We start from the raw sequence: 15,266 nt of genomic DNA on the forward strand, positions 1-15,266 counted from the left end.
AGGATGGACGGTCCCTCTCCAATGCCCCCTTGCCCCCCAGTACTGACACCGCATTGGGAAGGGTGCCGGGCACCTCCGCCGATGAGCAAAGTACGGTCGGTTTCCCTCCAGTGCCAAGACCCCACCATCCGTCCGAAAGGAACCAGTCGATTCTCATTGTGTGTGGGAGACCTCCTCCTTCGAGCTTGGCCCGCAGATCCCCTTCCTTAATTATTGTATAAAAGAACCCCCCCACCCCAAAATCCCCGACTGCGCGGCACACAAAAGATGCCACGTCTCCCTTTCTTTCCCCCCCACCCCTCCCGCCCCCCGCGGTCAGGGGTCGGCGGCTGGGCAGAGAGGAAGGGCCCTGTCCCTTGGCCGCAATTTCCCCGTGGCTGGGGTGGGAGAGGCAACTATACCCGGGTGGTGGAGTGAGGGTGGGGCAGGGTGTTGTTGTGCCCGGTGGGGAAGGTGTTGAAAGGGTGCAGGGCCTGCATGCCCGTAATGGTACTGGGGATCATGGTAATGGTGTTGGGCGTCATGAGGGGCACGTCGTCCGGCGCCCGGCGCAGAGCCAGGGTGTAGTCCGGAGGGCAGGCCGGGCGCAGGATCTCGTGGGGTCTCAGCACCTCCAGGTCGTGAGCGTCGTGCTCCGAGTGTTTGATCTGCAGGGACATGAGCTCCTCCTCCTGGCCTCCGTGCACCAGGTCGTTGGCCGCGTTGCGCTGGGGGCTGGGGCGCCGGCCTCCCAGCACGCCCGCCCGCAGCTCGTGCCGCTTGTCCCGCTTGTAGTAGAGGGCGGCGAAGGCCAGGATGTTGAGGAAGAGCAAGGAGGCCCCCACGGCCACGGTGACGCTCAGCTCGGTGGAGTAGTCCCGCGAGTCCCCCGGGAAAGGGGCGTAGCGCCGGCGGTCGTCCGCCTCGTCCTCGTCCGGCGGCAGGGTGGGGAAGGGCCGGCGGGTGGTGCTGGGCCCCGCCCGGGAGCCGGGGGGCCAGCGGGTGCCGTAGGGCGGGACGCGGGTGGTGGTGGAGGTGTAGACGGGGTCATGGAGGTGGTGGAGGTGAGGCACGAGCTCCAGCCAGAAAGCCACCTTGTTGGCCCGGTAGTTGTCCCGCACCCGGGGCTTGAGGCCGATGTGGAGGTACTGCTTGTCCTTGGTGTTGAACTTGGTCCACACCACCTCCTCGAAGCGGTTCGGCTTGGTGTGGATGAATTTGGTGTCCTGCGGCACTGGCTGGTTGGGGTCCCTGCAAGGAGGGGAGATGGAGTTATGGGGTGCGGGGGGAATCTGGCCCAGAGGCAACCGCGAGAGGGGGAGTGTTTCTAGAGGGCCTCAGGTCTTCAAGATGGATACGGGTGCAACACATTCCTCACTGCTATCTGCCCCACATCCATCCATTCCCCCCATCCATCCCTCCATCCCTCCCTCCCCACCCACCCATCCCCCCGTCCATCCATCCATCCATCCCCTCCACGCATCCATCCCCCACCCACCCATCCGTCCGTCCGTCCATCCCCTCATCCATCCACTCCACGCATCCGTCCGTCCATCCATCCCCTCATCCATCCACTCCACGCATCCGTCCGTCCATCCATCCCTCCCTCCCTCCCCATCCGTCCATCCATCCATTCCCCCCATCCATCCATCCATCCCTCCCTCCCCACCCACCCATCCCCCCGTCCATCCATCCATCCATCCCCTCCACGCATCCATCCCCCACCCACCCACCCGTCCGTCCGTCCGTCCATCCCCTCATCCATCCACTCCACGCATCCGTCCGTCCATCCATCCCCTCATCCATCCACTCCACGCATCCGTCCGTCCATCCATCCCTCCCTCCCCATCCTTCCATCCATCCATCCCCTCATCCACCCGTCCATCCCTCCGCATCCATCCAGTCCACACATCCGGCCATCCATCCCCTCACCCACCCACCCATCCATTTCCCCACCCCCATCCAGCCCCCCGCCCTCCCTCCCCATCCCTCCCTCCACATCCATCCACTCCACGCATCCGTCTGTCCGTCCATCCCTCCCTCCCTGCCCATCCATCCGTCCATCTCCCCACCCCCATCCAGCCCCCGCCCTCCCTCCCATCCATCCCCACATCCCTCTTCTATTCCCACAACCACCCCCAGCTGTCCTTTCCCCGCACCCCCCTGCCTCCCTCCTTCCCATTTATCCATCTGTCCCCATCCCTCCCGACCATTTGCTTACATCCCACCCGGCTTCTCCCCTATGCCCTATCCCAAGACTACCGGCCCCATGGCCCCTCCTTCTCTTCCCTCCCCGCTTGCCCCCCCATGCCCCTCTGGGGCCCGCTCACCCCGTCTTGGCGAAGTTGGTCCAGTAGGTCATGACCACGGCGCTCAGCATGATGTCGTTCTTGGAGAAGTTGCAGGGGAAGAGGTCGGTGGCGCCGATCATGGGCACCCCGAAGACATAGGGGATTTCGTCCCCGTGGGCGGCGTCGGCCCACTCGGGCCGGGTGTCGGTCTGGCAGTGGTGGTAGAAGGTGTAGAAGTACACGGGGGACTGGTATTCGGCGTGGAGCTTGGCCGTGGCCACGGCCGGCGCCACCCACTGGTGGTCGGTGAAGAGCGCCAGCAGGGTCTTCCGCCGCATCTCCCCGTTGTCCCGGTCGGCCCAGTCCGTGTACATGAACTTGATGGTCTCCCGCAGGATGTCTTTTCCCTCGGGGTAGCCGTAGAGGTTGTCCACGAAGTTGGAGATGGTGAAGTCGAAGTAGCTGGCCGAAATCCCGTCTTCGTTCTCCATCGAGTCCTCCACGAATTTCAGCCCCTCGCCCTGGTTCACCCCGATGAGGATGTCGTAGTTGAGAAATTCCCCCTGCTGCATGAGGATCTCCGGGTCGTCCGGCACCACGTCCCCGTCCACCACTGGCCCGAAGGCGATGTGGTAACGGGCCGGCTGGATGTCCTGGTCGACCAGCTCCCGGTACGGCTTTCGGCGCAGGCAATCCACCGTCTCGCTGGTGTCCAGGTGGTCACAGCCCACCTTGGAGGCCAGCATGCGGGTGTATTTCAGGGGCTGGTAGTTGACGGACCAACTGGAGATGGCCGTGCCACTCTGAGCTATGGCCTTTTGAAAGAGACCTGCCGGGGAGGGAGAGAGGGTCAGAGAGAGCAAGAGGGGGAGATACGTGTGCTGTGGGGATCGGAGGGTGAATGGACGGAGGCCTGTATCTGGGGATAGATAGACAGATAGAAGGGGTGGATGGGGACAGATAGATAGATAGATAGATATAGATGGGTGGATGGGGATAGATAGATCGATAGGGGGGTGTCTGGGGATGGATGGATAGATAGATAGAGGGGGTGGATGGGGATGGATGGATAGATAGATAGAGGGGTGGATGGGGATGGATGAATAGATAGATGGATGGTTGGAGGGGGTATCTGGGGATGGATGGATAGATGGATGGATATAGATGGGTGGATGGGGATAGATCGATAGAGGGGGTGTCTGGGGATAGATAGATAGATAGATGGAGGGGGTGTCTGGGGATGGATGGATGGATGGGTAGATAGATAGAAGGGGTGGATGGGGATGGATGGATGGATGGATGGATAGATAGATAGAGGGGGTAGATGGGGATAGATGGATGGATGGATGGAGGGGGTGTCTGGGGATGGATGGATGGATGGATAGATAGATAGAAGGGGTGGATGGGGGGGATGGATGGATGGATGGATGGATGGAGGGAGTGTCTGGGGATGGATGGATGGATGGATAGATAGAGGGGGTAGATGGGGATGGATGGATGGATGGATGGAGGGGGTGTCTGGGGATGGATGGATAGATAGATAGATAGAAGGGGTGGATGGGGATGGATGGATGGATGGATAGATAGATAGATAGAAGGGGTAGATGGGGATAGATGGATGGATGGATGGATGGATGGAGGGGGTGTCTGGGGATGGATGGATGGATGGATGGATAGATAGATAGAAGGGGTGGATGGGGGGATGGATGGATGGATGGATGGATGGAGGGAGTGTCTGGGGATGGATGGATGGATGGATAGATAGAGGGGGTAGATGGGGATAGATGGATGGATGGATGGATGGAGGGGGTGTCTGGGGATGGATGGATAGATAGATAGATAGAAGGGGTGGATGGGGATGGATGGATGGATGGATAGATAGATATAGATGTGGAACTGGCTGGCTCATGGGGGCGGGGAATGCGGCTCGGGGGCGGGTGGGCAGGGGGGCAGCTGGTACCTTCTGAGTGGTGGGACAGGATGAGGAGGTTGACGCAGGAGGCTCCGGCGCCGGACCCGAAGATGGTGATGCGTTCGGGGTCCCCCCCAAAGTGCCCGATGTTCTCGTTGAGCCACCGCAGGGCCTGGATCTGGTCCAAAAGCCCATAGTTCCCCTTGGCCGACTGGTCCCCGGTGCTCAGGAATCCTGAGGGGGTGGGGTCGGACACGGAGACCGGGGTTAGGAGCCACTCCCCTGGGTCGCCAGCCGCCCCGCCCCAGAGGTGGCCGCATCTCGGCGCCGGGCGAGGGGTCCCCGGGGCACCAGCCGCCCCGCCCCAGAGGAAAGGTGACATTTGATTTCAACTGATTTCCGGGCACTTTGCCCGTCCCCCCCGTCCCCAATTAATGTCAACCCGAAACAGAAAAAGAAAAAGTGGATAAAAAATTAATTCTCTCGCTCCCCGCAACCCCGAGGCCCCTCGTTAGCGCTAATGAGGCCTCGCCAGTCATTCTCATCAGCTCTGGGTTCCCCCCCCCGCCCCGCCCCCTTTCACTGTAATTAAATATTCATTCCAGCCGCCGATCTGTAAATTTCACACGCTGGGCTCGGAGATTGGCGGTGGGGGGGGGTACGGGATAAGGACATGCCCCCCCCAAACACACACACTGGGGGGGCAATTCGAGGCTTCCTGTGTAGTTACCCCACCCCTGCTCCGCCGGCAGGATCCCGGTTGGGGGGGGGTTGACACATGGGGGCAGGGGGCTGGGATCCGGGGGAGGGGGAGGGGCGGCTGGGGGGGGCCCTTACCCAGCACCCCCAGACGGTAGTTCATGGTGACGACGATGACGTTGCCATAGGCAGCCAGGACGCTGGCATCGAACATGTTCCCCGTCCCCTCCATGTAGGAGCCACCGTGCAGAAACAGCATCACTGGCTTCTTCCCGCTGTCCCGGATATCTGGGGGGGACGGGGACGGAGAGAAATGGGGGGCAGAGAGAGATCAGGGGGAGCAGAGAGAGAGAAATGGGGGGCAGAGAGAGATCGGGGACAGACAGAGATTGGGGGGAGCAGGGAGGGATCACGGGGAGCGGAGATTGGTGGCAGAGAGAGAGGTTGGGGGCAGAGAGAGATTGGGGGCAGAGAGAGAGTGGGGGGGAAAGAGAGAAATGGGGGGCAGAGAGAGATCAGGGGACAGACAGAGATTGGGGGGACCAGGGAGGGAGCAGGGGGAGCGGAGATTGGTGGCAGAGAGAGAGGTTGGGGGCAGAGAGAGATTGGGGGAGCAGAGATTGGGGGCAGACAGAGAGTGGGGGGACAGAGAGAAATGGGGGGAAGAGAGAGATCATGGGGAGCAGAGATCGGGGGGCAGAGAGAGAGATCGGGGGGCAGAGATTTGAGCAAAGAGAGATTGCGGGGAGCAGAGAGAGATCGGAGGGCACAGATTGGCGGCAGAGAGCAATCGGGGGGCAGAGCAAGATCGGGGGGCAGAGAGAGAGATCGGGGGGCAGAGAGAGGCAGTGTCACTCGAGGTGACTCCTGCCCCCCTGCCCGTGAGTCTGCTGATCCCCCCTCCACGCCCGTCCCTGGGGACCCCCCGGTGACGCCCCTTTCCCCAGGCCAGGGTGGAGGGGAATCTGGAGGGATGGGGGGGTATCTCTGGACAGGGGGGATTGGCTGCTATGGGGCCTGGGTAGGGGTCAAATAGTCCTGCCCCCCCTTAAAAGACCCAAATAGGACCCCATTGCCCCCTGGCACCCTTGGTCTCCCCCATTGCACCCCCCAGAGACCCCCTCTGCCCCCATCCCCCTATTAAACCCCCTCACACCATTTCAGACCCCCGACCCCTTCCCCAGGATCCCTCTCATTCCCTAACCCCCCATGCTCTCTGACCCCCATCCCTTCCCCTGCAGCCCCATGGGGGGGTCTCTGCCCCCCAACCTGTGCCTCCTGCCCCAGGACCCCCCCACCCCTTCTGAACCCCTCCCCCCACAGATATGGAGCTGGGGGGGTCCTGAATGGGGTGGTGCTGTGGGAACGAGCCCTCCCCCAGTATGGTCCTGCCCCCCGCCTGTTATTGCTCCATCTCCCCAGTAGGGGGTAGCACTTTGCCCCCTGGGGGTGGGTCAGGGGGTCACGGGTCTGACTGGCCAATGAGGTCAGAGGTTCCTGGGGGGGCGGGGGTGAGAGGTTCCCAGCGGGTCACAGGTCAGAGAGGTCAATGGGGGGAGTCACAGATTCCTAGAGGTCAGAGGTCAATGTGGGTTAGGGGGTCAGAGAAATCCAATGGGTCAAAAGTTCATGGGGGGGACAAAGATCCCCAAGGGGCAGAGGTCAGAAAGGTTAATGGGGTCAGAGATTACAAATCATTGAGGATGGAGGGTCACTGGGGGTCAGAGGTCAAAGACTGGTGAGGTTCAGAGGTCACAGAGGCCAATGGGGGTCAGAGGTCAGAACTCAGACCAGTCAATGTAGCAAAGGTCAGTGGGGGGTCAAAGGTCCCTGGGAGGTCAAAGGCCAGAAATGCTGGTGGGGTCATGGGTCAGAGAGGTCAGTGGGGGTCAGAGGTCAGAGCAGTCAAATGTGACAAGGATTCCGGGGGGGGTCAGAGGTCAATGGAGGTCAGGGGCATCACTGGATTGGGGGTCAGAGGTTTCTGGAGGCCAGATGATCATCGGGTCAGGGGTCCCTGCTGGGGTCAGGAAAGGTCAAAGTTCAACAAGGTGCCCATGGTTTCCATGGAAGTCACAAGCGGGGGTGAAAGGTCAAAGGTCAGGGGATCCTGGCAGCCAGGACTCCCCCAGGTCAGAGGCCACCCCACCGTTCTACCCTGTTGCCATGGAAACATAAAAATTTCTTCCCCCCCCCTCACCCTCCCCCCCAAAAAATTTTGCTTTCCTTTTCTAGGTCACATCCCGTCTCCATGGCAACTGGGGGCCTAATTAATTCTGTGCCAACGGAGAGCGTTAATTAGACGCAAGGAGGCCTTAATTAGCGCCTGCCGGGCCGCCCCTCCCCCCACCCTGTTTAAGATGGAGGAGGGGATGATGGGAACCCCTCGCACACTCGTGGAGCCTGTCGCACGTGCACCCGAGCCGTCACACGCGCACCAGCCTTTTCGCACGCGTACAGAGCCTCCTTGCACCTTCGCCACGCCGAGAGTTGCTCGCATGCTCACAGACCCTTTGCACACTCAGAGCCACTCACACACTCGCTGAGTCCCTCGCACACACACACAGCTCCTGCCTAAGAGCCTTGCACACTTGTCAGTCCCCTTGCACATACACAGAGAGCCCCGTGCACACACAGAGCCCAACTTAACACACACACCTCAGACCCCGGCTTAAAACACAGAGACAGGGCCCGGCTTAACACACAGAGACACACAATTTAACACACACAAACACACAGACCCCAGCTTAACACACAGAGACACACACATGCCAGTTTAACACAGACACACACAGTCTGGCTTCACTCACACACACGTATCCAGTCACCAATGGAGGCATCCAAAACACCCCCCCTTGCACACCCACCCTGCACGCACGCACCTTCCCACATCCTTACACACTTACTGACGCCCCATTTATGTCCACCCACATTGGCTGTGCAGAGACATTCACATGCTCGGACACACACCCCCCTTCCACCCACGGACACACTTATCCTGGCACAAACACACACAGTGCCCCTTCTACACCCCTTTGCACACGCACGGGCCGAGCTGTCTTGATGTTACAGCCACACATCTCTGGAGACAGCCGGCCACACTCACCCTCACCTCGCACACTCACCTGCCTTTCCAGCCCCCCACACCAACCCCATCCCCTGACCACCCCCGAAACTTTCCCCCAAATTCCCCACCAACCTCCCTAAACCTTCCCCCCAAGTAACCCCGATCCTGGCTAAGCCTCCCTCCCCCAAAACATACACACCCCATGGTGGCTGGGGATGGAAATGACAAAGCAATCAGGGCGGAGGGTGGGGGGCGGGTGGCGATGGGGGGGCAGCCCCCCAATCTCCCCTGGTCTGTACCCCATGTCCCCTGTTTGCCCCAGAGCCCCCTAATCTCGGGTGTCTGGGAGCAGGCCAGATACCAGGGTAGATGGGCCCATCGACAGAACCCCCCCCACCCCCCAGGAAAACCCACCGAGTTTCCTTTCAGACCAAGACACAGAAAAGTTTTTTTGGGGGGATGGGGAGGAGAGCAAACAAGAGGGGTCATTTTCGGGGAACACGTACAGATCCCCCCCAATCTTCCCTGCCCGTCACCTGACCTGCTCAGCTTTACGAGCCCCCCCCACATATTCTTCCACTGGGCGGTGGTTTTCGTTCGGTTTCTTTTCCAAAAAAATAACCCCCAAAAAACAGGGTCAAAAGCTCAAGAAACAGGGCAAAAGGAAAAAGCAGAAATCGTGGTTCGTTTTTTGGGCAATTGATTAATGTCTTTAAGTCGACAGCAGCAGCTTTGGGTGAAAAAGAGCCGACCCCCCGATAAAAAATAACCACTGAAAAGAAGGTTGGTTGTTTGGGAAGAAAAAAGAAAGAAAGAAAGAAAGAAGAAGAAAAAAAAAAGGAAAAGGGGAAGAAAAAAAACCCAAAAAACCAGCAAGAAATGTGAAACATGCAGCCAAAAATACCTTCGTCTCCGGAGGGACTGTTTCCGCTGGGTTCGTCGCGTTTTTTTGTGAGTGGACCTAAGACCAAGAAAAAAGAAAAATTTGGGAAAGTGGGGAAAAAAAAAAAAGACAGAAAGAGAAAAGATCAAAAAGAAAAAGAGATTTTTTTTTCGGTTTGTTTTTGCTTTTAAAAAAAGGAAAAAAAATAGAAAAAAACCAACCAAAAACCAAAAACATTTCACTAAGAAAATATATAGAGAGATCAATATATTTAAGCAAAATACAACGTTTTTCCCCCAAAAAAATTGATATAGAGAGACACCAAGATCAGCTGTTGAGTCAAAGGTGGTTAGAAGAGGGCTGCACTTGGGAGGGTACAGGAAAAGGTGGATGAATATGTCCCCACACCTCGAAACCCTTTACTCGTGAGAAGGGCTATGGGACATGAATTGGGAAATGGGGAACACGGATGGACGGATGGATGGATAGATAGATGGGGTGGATGGGGATAGATAGATAGATAGATAGATGGAGTGGATGGGGATAGATGGATAGATAGATAGAGGGGGTGGATGGGGATAGATAGACAGATAGATTGATCGATCGATAGATCGAGGGGGTGGATGGGGATAGATACATAGATAGATAGATAGATAGATAGATAGATAGATAGACAGATCGAGGGGGTGGATGGGGATAGATAGACAGATAGATAGATCGAGGGGGTGGATGGGGATAGATAGACAGATAGATAGATCGAGGGGGTGGATGGGGATAGATAGATAGATAGATAGATAGATAGATAGATGATAGATAGATAGATAGATAGATAGATAGATAGATAGATAGATAGATAGATAGATAGATCGAGGGGGTGGATGGGGATAGATAGATAGATAGATCGATCGAGGGGGTGGATGGGGATAGATAGATAGATAGATCGAGGGGGTGGATGGGGATAGATAGATAGATAGATAGATAGATAGATAGATAGATCGAGGGGGTGGATGGGGATAGATAGATAGATCAAGGGGGTGGATGGGGATAGATAGATAGATAGATAGATAGATAGATAGATAGATCGATCGGGGGGGATGGGGATAGATAGATAGATAGATAGATAGATAGATAGATAGAGGGGGTGGATGGGGATAGATAGATAGATCGATCGAGGGGGTGGATGGGGATAGATAGATAGATAGATAGATAGATAGATAGATCGATCGAGGGGGTGGATGGGGATAGATAGATAGATAGATAGATAGATAGATAGATAGATAGATAGATAGATAGATAGATAGATAGATCGAGGGGGTGGATGGGGATAGATAGACAGATCGAGGGGGTGGATGGGGATAGATAGATCGAGGGGGTGGATGGGGATAGATAGATAGATAGATCGAGGGGGTGGATGGGGATAGATAGATAGATAGATAGATCGGGGGGGGATGGGGATAGATAGACAGATAGATAGATAGAGGGGGGGATGGGGATAGATAGATAGATCGAGGGGGTGGATGGGGATAGATAGATAGATAGATAGATAGATAGATAGATAGATAGATAGATCGGGGGGGATGGGGATAGATAGATAGATAGATAGAGGGGGTGGATGGGGATAGATAGATAGATAGATAGAGGGGATGGCTGGGGATGGATGGATGGATAGATAGATAGATAGAGGGGGTGGATGGGGACAGATCGATAGATAGATAGAGGGGGTGGATGGGGACAGATCGATAGATAGATAGATAGATAGATAGATAGATAGATAGATAGATAGATAGATAGATAGATAAGGGGGGGATGGGGATAGATAGACAGACAGACAGACAGATAGATAGATAGAGGAGTGGATAGATAAGTAAAGGGCTGTCCGGGGATCAATGGATGGAGACTCTACGAGGGGTAAGTAGGAGCGTGCAGGTCTAAACTCGTTATTACTGATATTACCGGGCCACAGGAAGAGGGGGTTGGCTCTGGGGCTAAATGGGCCGGCGGGCCTGACTGGGGGGTCGGGAGGGGCTGGGATACCAAGGTAGATGGGTCCATGTGTCTGATCGGGGGTGGGATATCAGGCTGTCAAGGGGGCCCCCCAGATACACCTGTGAGCCCTCCCGCTCCCCGGGGTCAAACCAGCCTGCGGGGGCAATGCAACGTTATCACGAATTATTACAGTAACCCCTAGCAACCCTGACTGAGATCGGGGCCCCCGTAGTGCACAGAGAGAGCTTGAAGGAGCCCCCGCCCCAAAGAGCTCACCACCTAAACAGACAAAGGAAGGATAAAGATCGCCAGTTGCAAGATGGGGAAACTGAGGCACAGATTAAAAATTATTGGCAGAATTATGGAACCCAGGAGTCCTGGCTGCCAGTGCCCCCTGCTCTAACCACCAGCCCCCACTCCCCTCCCAGAGCCAGGGAGAGAACCCAGAAGTCCTGGCTCCCAGCCCCCCCGTGCTCTAGTCCCCACTCCCTTCCCAGAGACAGAACCCAGGAGTCCTGGCTGACAAACCCCCACCTTGTGTCCCACCAACAACCCCTGCTCCCAGCATCAGAAATAATGACACACACACGCCCCCAGGTCACACACATGCATTGGTTATACAGGGACCCCTCGCCCGGCACTGAGATGCGGCCACCTCTGGGGCGGGGCGGCTGGTGACCCCGGGACCCCTCGCCTGGCGCTGAGATGCGGCCAGGGGGCTGGGAGAGGGATGAAGGGGTTGTGGGGTGATGGGGGGCTGAGGGGGTTGTGGCAGGGCCTGGGGGTGATGGGGTCTGGGTGGGGGGCAGGCAATGGGGAGATATGGGGCTTTGGGAGAGGCTGTGGGGGGCTAAGAGGGATGGGGGCGAGGGAGGAATGTGGGGCTCTGGGGGGTCTAAGGGTGTGATGGAGGGATGGGGGAGGGGGACGGAGGGGGCGTTGAGGGGGGATGGGAGAGGGGAGCGGGGCTACGAGGGGGATGGGGAGCTGGAAGTCATGGGGTGTGTGGGGAGATGTTGTGGGGGGGACGCTGCCCTTTTCTCCCTCAGTTTCCCTCCTTTACCCTCTATTTTTCCACCCACCCCATTTCTCCCCAGTTCCCATGGCAACTGGCAAGCATGCTGGGCGGGGGGGACACCAGGAACCACCCATCCCATCATGCCCTGCATCTCCTTGAGGGGGTCCCCACTACAGGAACCTCTGCCCCCTCCCCCTGGCTCCTCCCCTGTCCCCCAACCCAGGCGGGGGGGATTTGCGGGTCCCTGACTTGCTTCCCCAGCCCCCCACCCTGAGGGCCCATGGGCGGGCTATCCGGTATTTTGAGGGGCCCCCAGCTCAACCCGCTAATCCATAAAGCCCCCCATGAGGGGATAAATGGGGTGCCCCACGGCACCCCCAGCAGCCCCCCAACATCCAGTTATTGGGGACCCAACACACCCATCCTGAGACTGTGATTTTGGGGGATCCATTTACAAACTAAGGGGGTCAAAGCTGTGGTGGGTAGGGTGGGTATTGGGGGGCTGGTGGAAGAGGGGGGCTAGAGGTCACAAAAGAGGGGGTTATGGTCACTGTCTTCACCAGTGGCAGCCCCCCCATATTTCCTGGCACAGAGCCTCCCAATTGTACCCCATAGCACCTGATATTCCATGGCACTGACCCCCCAATATAGCCACAGCCCCCCTTCTCTGTGAAACCCCCAATATGCCCCAGGGCCCCCCTGCTCTGTGCCACCAACACCCCAATATACCCCAGGGCTCCCCCTTCTCTGTGCAACCCCCCCGATACACTCCAGGGCCCCCCTTCTCTGTCCCACCCCGCTAATATACCTCAATGTCTCTCCTTCTCTGTGCAACCCCTGAGTACACCCCAGGGCCCCCCTTCTCCGTGCAACCCCCTGAATACACCCCGGGGCCCCCCTTCTCTGTGCAACCCCTGAGTACACCCCAGGGCCCCCCTTCTCCGTGCCACCCTCCGATACCCCCCAGGGCCGCCCCTTCTCTGTCCCACCCTGCTAATATACCTCAATCTCTTCCCCTTCTCTGTGCAAGCCTCTGATACACCCCAGGGCCCCCCTTCTCCATGCCACCCCCTAAACACCCCAGGACTCCCCCTTCTCTGTGCCACCCCAATACACCCCAGGGCTCCCCCTTCTCTGTGCAAGCCTCCAATACACTTCAGGGGCCCCTTCTCCATGCCACCCCCTGTACACCCCAGGGCCCCCCCTTCTCTGTGCAACACCCTAATACACCCCAGGGCTCCCCCTTCTCCATGTCACCCCCCCATACACCCCAGGGCCCCCCTTCTCCATGCAACCCCCCGATACACCCCAGGGCCGCCCCTTCTCTGTCCCGGCCCGCTAATATTCCTCAGTGTCTCCCCCTTCTCTGTGCGAGCCCCGAATACGCCCCAGGGCGCCCCTTCTCCATGCAAGCCCCTGAATACACCCCAGGGCTCCCCCTTCTCTGTGCCACCCCCCCATACACCCCAGGGCTCCCCCTTCTCTGTGCAAGCCTCCGATACACTTCAGGGCCCCCTCCTCCATGCCACCCCCTGTACACCCCAGGGCCCCCCCTTCTCTGTGCAACACCCTGATACACCCCAGGGCTCCCCCTTCTCTGTGCAACACCCTGATACACCCCAGGGCTCCCCCTTCTCCATGTCACCCTCCCATACACCCCAGGGCCCCCCTTCTCCATGTCACCTCCCCATACACCCCAGGGCCCCCCTTCTCCATGCAACCCCCCGATACACCCCAGGGCCTCCCCTTCTCTGTCCCGGCCCGCTAATATTCCTCAGTGTCTCCCCCTTCTCCGTGCGAGCCCCGAATACATCCCAGGGCTCCCCCTTCTCTGTGCCACCCCCCCATACACCTGAGGGCTCCCCCTTCTCTGTGCAAGCCTCCGATACACTTCAGGGCCCCCTCCTCCATGCCACCCCCTGTACACCCCAGGGCCCCCCCTTCTCTGTGCAACACCCTGATACACCCCAGGGCTCCCCCTTCTCTGTGCAACACGCTGATACACCCCAGGGCTCCCCCTTCTCCATGTCACCCTCCCATACACCCCAGGGCCCCCCTTCTCCATGTCACCTCCCCATACACCCCAGGGCCCCCCTTCTCCATGCAACCCCCCGATACACCCCAGGGCCCCCCTTCTCTGTCCCAGCCCGCTAATATTCCTCAGTGTCTCCCCCTTCTCTGTGCGAGCCCCGAATACGCCCCAGGCCTCCCCCTTCTCCGCGCCCCCCGATGCACCCCCCGCCCGGGCCCCTTACCGTCCTCCATGGGCACGTAGAGGTTGAGGTAGAGACAGTCCTCGCTCTGGTTCAGCACGTAGCCGGCCACCACCTCCAGGTTGTCGGTGAACCACACGGGCAGCATGATCCCCGGCAGCATCCCGTGGACGTTCTGGGGGCACACGGGGGCGAAGGCCGTGGCGTTGCGGACCTGGGCCCAGGAGGCGGGGGCCTCGGGGGGCTGGAAGCGGCGTTCGCCCACCGGCGGGGTGGCGTAGGGCACCCCCAGGTACTGAACCACCGGCCCCAGGATCTCGTTGTTCAGGTCCTTCTTCACCCCCCGCAGCTTCCCGTAGTGGGTGCTGGCCACGGGGTGCCTCTCCTCCGCGGGGGGCCGGGGGGCCGCCCCGGCCGCCAGCCCCGCCGCCCACAGCAGGACGCAGGCCCCCGCCCGCCAGCCGGCGCCGGGCGGGACCGGCATGGCGGGGGGCGTGGTGGTCGGGGGGGGGAGATGCGGCGGGATGGGGGGGGCGGCGTGGGGGGGGCGCGGCTCAGCGGGGGGGGGCTAGCGGCGCCGGGGGGCTCTGTTGCGTTCCATGGCGGGCCGGGAGGGGTCCGGCAGGTGGGCGCAGCATCGGGGCCTCACCTGGAGAAGGAGAGAAAGGAAGAGGGAGGGATGGAGGGAGGTGGGGGCAGGAGGGAGGGATGGAGGGAGGGAGGGAGGGAGATGGAGGGAGGTGGGGGCAGGAGGGAGGGATGGAGGGAGGAAGGGAGATGGGCAAGGTGGGGGGCAGGAGGGAGGGAGGTGGGGGCAGGAGGGAGGGATGGAGGGAGGGAGGGAGGGAGATGGAGGGAGGTGGGGGCAGGAGGGAGGGATGGAGGGAGGGAGGGAGATGGGCAAGGTGGGGGGCAGGAGGGAGGGAGGTGGGGGCAGGAGGGAGGGATGGAGGGAGGGAGGGAGATGGAGGGAGGTGGGGGATGGAGGGAGGGAGGGAGATGGAGGGACGTGGGGGGCAAGGAGGGAGGGATGGAGGGAGGGAGATGGAGGGACGTGGGGGGCAAGGAGAGAGGGATGGAGGGATGTGGGGGGCAAGGAGGGAGGGATGGAGGGAGGGAGATGGAGGGACGTGGGGGGCAAGGAGGGAGGGATGGAGGGAGAGAGGGATGGAGGGACGTGGGGGCCAAGGAGAGAGGGATGGAGGGACGTGGGGGGCA

The 15,266-nt window shown here is 59.5% G+C and overlaps 1 protein-coding gene across 2 annotated transcripts; it reads right to left on the reverse strand.

The window, feature by feature from the left end:
* Positions 1–315: 315 nt before the first annotated feature.
* On the reverse strand, positions 316–14,469 carry NLGN2 (neuroligin 2). 2 transcript variants are annotated; one of them, XM_084616395.1, is made up of 6 exons: positions 14,091–14,469; positions 8,853–8,909; positions 5,020–5,169; positions 4,231–4,416; positions 2,310–3,099; positions 316–1,230 (listed from the first exon to the last, which is right to left on the reverse strand). In XM_084616395.1, the coding sequence occupies exons 1-6, from the start codon at positions 14,209–14,211 to the stop codon at positions 396–398; spliced, it is 2,139 nt and encodes a 712-aa protein (XP_084472521.1). In that variant the 5' UTR covers positions 14,212–14,469; the 3' UTR covers positions 316–395. The 2 variants fall into 2 exon arrangements, with proteins under 2 accessions (XP_084472521.1, XP_084472522.1); XM_084616396.1 differs by lacking the exon at positions 8,853–8,909.
* Positions 14,470–15,266: the final 797 nt, after the last annotated feature.

Source organism: Lepidochelys olivacea (assembly GCF_965140295.1).
Source record: "Lepidochelys olivacea isolate rLepOli2 genome assembly, chromosome: 28".
Classification (NCBI taxonomy): Eukaryota; Metazoa; Chordata; order Testudines; family Cheloniidae; genus Lepidochelys; species Lepidochelys olivacea.